Source organism: Primulina eburnea, chromosome 17 (assembly GCF_022965805.1).
Source record: "Primulina eburnea isolate SZY01 chromosome 17, ASM2296580v1, whole genome shotgun sequence".
NCBI lineage: Eukaryota > Viridiplantae > Streptophyta > Magnoliopsida > Lamiales > Gesneriaceae > Primulina > Primulina eburnea.
The window spans coordinates 8245427-8251689 of record NC_133117.1 but is presented as its reverse complement, the minus strand read 5'-3'; the positions used below and the strand labels follow the sequence as shown (position 1 = coordinate 8251689).

The following is a 6263-nucleotide window of genomic DNA, read 5'->3' as shown; positions in this document are numbered from 1 at the left end:
TTTTTTGGCAAATAAAAGGAGTTTGTCAATTTCTACTTATTTGTCATGTATTTAGAGACATTTTTGCAGTAGTTTACATTTTTTTATGTCATATCAATTTTTTTATAGCACGTTTTAATAGATTGTTCTATTTATTTTGTATTTTTATGTTGTACTTGGGTAAAATTTGATAAAATGCATATTTTAATATTACGCTAGAACATAGAGGGTTTAACTTATTAATAAAATGCCTAAAGATAAATACAGTTTAATTGTTTTTTGATCAATTTATTAGCTGAATTTAGAAGACAAATTTGAGGTTTTTACCTTCAATAAATTTTAGGTTTTTATATTCTGATATTTTTTGGACAATCATTTGACTATTTGTTTATTTCTTTCACATTGAAATTTATCATTATTTCACATGAGATGATATTACGACTTCAAATAATATTATTTTTTATGATCAAAACTTATATCATGTAAGATAACAAATTGAGTTTGACATGTTTATGTAAGCTTTGGAATCCACTGTCTTTCATGATTAAAATACAAAATATTTTGGTTTCATGATGTTGTAATATCATGAATGTTAAATATATTGGCTTCATATATTAATGACACACGCAACGCGTGTGCCTCGGTGACTAGTTCTATTTAAATATTAACCTACGCTAACCCTAAGCCACCCCTCCCCTCCATCAGCAACCTCTCCCACGTAAATTACAGCAGCAAACATCAGCAACCTTCGGCCCTTCAAGTTTTCAAAGTAAAGGATTTCTCCCTTCTCTGAAATATCTCAAAATGCAAATGAGAAATGTAAGCTAAGCTTTCCGCATCCAACAAAGCTATCAAGACCGAAGAAAGAGATGAAGTTGGAATATTATTTGCTTGCTGACATAGTGGCTAAGTGTCTATTAGCCAAGGTAGGTTCATTTGCTGCAATTAATGCTGAGAAATTTCTGGTCATGACTACAATTACATCCGGAATGAAAGTCAATTAGTCATCCATTCTCTTCCAGAAATTGAAAGCTATGATTCAATCGGAGAAGCAGTCTCCTGGATTTGCATTTCCCCTTTCAAGATATTTGAAGATGATGGAGTAAATATCAGTGACCCAGTCACCCTGCATAAGTTGAAGGCTCTCAATGCCTCCAATATTGTATCACTCAAGCCGAAGGGACAATGCCCTGAACATCTCTACAACTCGGTTGTTGGTTGTTAAGAAAGTTATAGAAGAGGAACTGGCTGATACCAAGAAGGCATCAAAGAAGAAAGCCATCCAGATAAGGCTCCAAAGACAAAAAAGAAACGGGTCCTTCTGACAAGTTACTCTGAGACACACGCTTTTAATCCTCCTCCAAAGAATCTAAGGACCCTGAAAACCAGACCTGCATCTACTCCACTCAAAAAGTCTTGCTGCCTCACAAGAACCAAGTGTTGAGAGAACTAAGGACAAGCCAACAGAGAAACTGAAGCTGATAGTCGTGGCTGCCCTTCCAAGGGTTATTCCCATGCCATCTACTCACCCATCTCCTAATCTACAAAACGGATTTGTGAGTAGAGAACCAGTTGAGTACAAGTCAGGACTGGATTCCACCTTTACCACAATGCTAATTTTTGGGAAATGAAAAGAAAACGTGATTGATGCTCCAGACTCAATTTGACTTACTAATGGATGAAGTCAATAAGTATGCTGAGGGCAGTATTGAGTTCTTGACAAACCATGTGTACAGACTCACCCGAAAAATATCGATAGAGAAAATCAAACTCATGATCATTTGTCAAACATTCATCTAATTAACTAGCTCGAACACCCGTGGAAAAAAAAAACCGAGCAGGTTGTTTAACGATTGGGATCGTTTCACATTTATATATGTAACTGAATAACAAGTGTAAGAGAGATTCGTGTCACTCATAAAATATGAAGAAATAATATAATTTATCATTTATAAAAGAATACAACTCAAAACAAAAATAGAAAAGAGGACATCAACAGGTCCAGATGCAGATTTCACCACAAAACAATCTTTGATTAGTGAAAGAAACATTTCCGTCGCCGATTCTATTGCTAAACTCCATGTTTTATTGTAGTGTTTTGAAATGGAATGCCGACTATGGTACCTAAAATTTTGATACTTGGAGTATACGTGGGTGTGGCCAAGATATCTTGTGTAAGATCATTTGTCCTGACGCGAACGTTTATTCCTCCGGTGAGTATGGCTTGTCTTATGGGTATGCCGACGTCGTCTCTTTGGCTCTTTACTGCAATGTAAAATCAAAGCTCAGCATAAGTTCGAAGGCAAATTCTGAATGGATGATGCAGCTGTAGCAAGTATTCAGTTCCATTTTGATTTCTCAGCAGTTTGTTCTACTGATCTAAGTAATCAAAAACTGATGTAGAGCCCAAATATGATGGATTTTTCACAGGAGTCCAACATTTCTTGCAGATTGTAAATGGGATCGGAAGGACATTAAAATGCAAAAATACTTGACAATTAAAGATATATGGAAAACACTAACCGTAGAAGTAGCTTGGAAAGAACAACCAGGGGCATTGCCATCAAAACTGAGGCCTAGATAGAAAAAGAACGAAACATAAAAATACAGATTTTATGAGTTATAGCATTTCAAATTTAGAAAGTGCTACTCTTGTGCCAGACTTACCGTAAACCAAACAAATCTTGGTGTCGCAAGAGGTTTTGTCAATTCGTAACTTCTTAATGTTTTATGTAGAGTTGCTTCGACCTTCAAAATGTTAATATGTTAACTTAGAAGGGGGAAAGATCAATGCCAAGAAGAAATATATGTGATTTATGCAGCTCATACCAGGGAATGGTACACGCGCACTTTTTAGTGATCTTTTTATGGTAGCGAGCCACTTTCTTTGAGTAGGGCCTAAAAGATTTAAGTGCTTTATCCACATGAGGTTTAGCACGGCTTTGAAACTTGATCTACATACGGCTTTGTGAACATCTTGGCTTCCTGTTAAAATATCAATAGATAAAGTCGAGCCAACTTGAGTTGACAATGTAAAATTTTTAATCACCAAAGATTTTTATTGCATACCTGGAAGTATGGATCCGTGACCTCTAATACTTTTACCACATGTGGTTCAATGGCACTGTGAGCCACATGATAATAATCAATGGCTTGAGTAGAAAGTGATTGAACCAGTGGTTGAAAATCATCGACAAAAGTTTTGCAGCGACTTTTGATAGTTGGGAGCCATTGCTGCAAACATATAATTGAAATATCTCCTATTCGTTAAACCATACAAAAAACTTTCAAAAAATTCACCTTTTTTCCATTGTCACAGGTAGCACAGCAGAGAACCCTGTAGCCTCTACTAACTAACAAAAACTAGAATTTGAAACTATTTTGAATCCTGAAAATGAAAGACATCTCCAAATAACTTACCTTCTTGAAAGTCTCTACGTGAGGCCGCATCCACTTTTCAACTTCAGATTTCTTCTTAAGAGACTGAATAGTCATTATAAACAGAACGGTTACATAGAAAATATCGAAAGTTACGGAGCCTTTTGCATGGAAAGACATCAAGCTTGGAAACAGACATAAAATTCAATCAAATGTAGAGAGAAAATAACGCATGACATGAAAGCACAACACCTCTCGAATTGTCAGATCTAATACTGGTTTCCCATGCTCATCCCAGTGCCTTAATACAAATGACTGCATGTTTAAGACAATTCATTAAGAGAAAGCTCCCTTAAAAATTTTCTTCATAAGTACATTACCTGAAAATGGACTAAATGAGTAGACAGCCAAGATGGCAACCAAGCTTGACGAACCTAGTCATAATTTGATTTAATGAAGTTAGTCTATGTAACACAACATTACCAGTGTTCTTCATTGAACCATTTTGACCAACAGATTTTCTCACTCCATCAATTCTGTGGATGGAGATTTTTTGAACAAATAGACCAGCTCAGGCTTTTGTCATGTAAATATACATGTTAAATCTTTAAAAAACACAACACTACTGATAAAAGTCACTATGGGACTTTGAAAATCAATAGACGGACTAGCAAACCAAACTAATCATGCAGATTCAAAACAAGTGATGTATTGCCTCTCTCTACCTATGCAAATCCAGTTCAACACTCAGCACATCTCAATGGATTAAAGGAAATAGTTGAGTGCTCTTGTCCCATTTATGCGTCAGTGAACAAAATTCTATCCCAATATCTGTGTCACCAGCCCAATCAGAGGCGCTGCTTCCTAGCATAAGTTTCAGAAAGAATTCCAAATGAGAGTGCCACTACAGCGAAACTCAATCTAAATGAGTTTCCAGCAATAAATAATATATCCTCTAACATAACCAAAACCTATTCACGATTTAATTTTCTTGGAGTAAACCAAAATATATGTAATCCCTGTACAACTTTCATTTTCAATACTTTCCTAACTTGTATAGCATTGTAAGTAATGACAGCTAGTTTTGTGCATTGTTACTTGTTTCCCTATCAGAGCACACATGAATTTAAGACGATAACCTGGAATTGTTAAATTCAAGGAAATTGGTAAAAATGCAAAGATATGGATCACACAAAAATTAAATATAACAGGTCACCTTCAATCTAACAACGTTGAACCTAGAATCAGAAAGTGAACAACCAGATCTACAAACAAGTTAAAAAAGGAGCCAAGGTGAAAAAAGAAGAAAATAAAATCACCTCTTCTAGCTGTTTGGAAATGGAAGAAGCCTCCAATTTAACTTTCAGCATTTTTTCCTGTAAACACCAACCAAAGCACAGTTACACGTGCACACCATGTATATTAAAAAGAAAAGAAGTAATTTGGGGGTTGAACAAACCTCTGCCACTTGAAGAGCACGCTGAGCATTGCGAATCTTTGACTTTTGTTCGTCATTTATCCTTTGGAGCTGTAACGAAGTGAAAGGCATCAAAAAGTGGAAATCTCTTCCATCCAGAACATTCTCCGGGAAATGAAGATTTATACAACAGTGAACATACATTTTCAAGATTCAACTTCATTCCCTCGATCTTTTTCTCTGCTATATTTGCTTGAACTTCAAGAGCATCCTTTTTCTCATTTTGTACCTCAATCTCCTTTTTAAGATTAATAATCTGTCATAGAAGAACCACAAACACAAAGCATAAATACAAATTAAAGATTTGCCATGACAATATCTTTTCCAGAATCCACACAACTATGTTAACACCTGTTTCTTGATGTTGTTCATGCGAGCATCCACCTCTCCTGGCCGCCCTTTCACATCTAAGGTTTCCTTTTCCTAGAAAGAATGAAAGAAAAATTCAACACATCACTAATGATTAAATCATTAAACGAGACTTCAACATCCAGTACAAATTTTCACCCCAAGTGATTGCACTGTGCTCTGCAGTGAAACCAACACATTTGACTTCTCCTGGATAACTTTCTCCAAATGCTCAATACTCCCATCCTTTTCTTTCAACTCGCCCGTTTTTTCCTCAATGCTCGTTTCTTCAATCCCAAAACCATTCAAAAATCAAAATTAATAAAAAAATTCTCAAATATTTCATAAATCACGATAAGCAACAATTAACACACAATAATTTCACAAGCCCGTATAAGAAAACACCTGATCGATACGGTTAACCAGCAGTACACGATGAATTCGAAAAAAAGCATAACCAAATTCGAACGAAATAGACAAGGTTGAAGTGATAAGATCTTCCAAATGCTCCTAAAAAATACAGAATCTAGGAATCAATCAAAAAATCCATTAGATAAAAGAAATGATACCTAAATAAGTGATCTTTGACTTGAGTTGGAGCAGTTCCAGTTCAGAGGAAGCATCGGCCGCCGTAACTTGGGACACAGCGTCATCCCGGACCTGAAATGCAACGGAACCTTCTTCTTCCACAAGAAACGAGGGTTCTGCACACGCAGTTCCCGCGAAGAGCACGGGCAGTAGAACAGCAACAAGGAGGAGCCATACTCGGGACGCCATTGAAGAGAAACCAAAAGAATCGGAGCAGATAAAATGCGGTTCGAGTTTTATCGTGGGGACTCGGTTGATTGATTTTACCGTTTCACCCATCCCCTTACGATTTTCTCTGGTACTCGAAAACCACATGTTAGGTTGCAAAATATTGTAAAGTTTGGACAACTTTTTGACGTCCACGAGGTAGTGTTTTCGAAAAATTAAAATCGATAGTTTGTTGTTTTATTAAAAGTTATTTTGACTATGTGGTCTTTGTCTTAATAACTACATAATTTGTGAGAATATTTGAGCATATGATTTTTTATCGAAT

General features: G+C 36.0%; 1 protein-coding gene across 2 annotated transcripts; it reads right to left on the bottom strand.

The window, feature by feature from the left end:
• Nucleotides 1-1875: 1875 nt before the first annotated feature.
• Nucleotides 1876-6052, bottom strand: LOC140818333 (uncharacterized). 2 transcript variants are annotated; one of them, XM_073178266.1, is made up of 14 exons: nucleotides 5752-6052; nucleotides 5342-5469; nucleotides 5186-5257; nucleotides 4977-5090; nucleotides 4817-4885; nucleotides 4677-4733; nucleotides 3738-3791; nucleotides 3610-3672; nucleotides 3400-3462; nucleotides 3049-3213; nucleotides 2809-2964; nucleotides 2647-2727; nucleotides 2503-2555; nucleotides 1876-2244 (listed from the first exon to the last, which is right to left on the bottom strand). In XM_073178266.1, the coding sequence occupies exons 1-11, from the start codon at nucleotides 6047-6049 to the stop codon at nucleotides 2911-2913; spliced, it is 1137 nt and encodes a 378-aa protein (XP_073034367.1). In that variant the 5' UTR covers nucleotides 6050-6052; the 3' UTR covers nucleotides 1876-2244; nucleotides 2503-2555; nucleotides 2647-2727; nucleotides 2809-2910. The 2 variants fall into 2 exon arrangements, with proteins under 2 accessions (XP_073034367.1, XP_073034366.1); XM_073178265.1 differs by having other exon boundaries at nucleotides 2647-2749; nucleotides 2830-2964.
• Nucleotides 6053-6263: the final 211 nt, after the last annotated feature.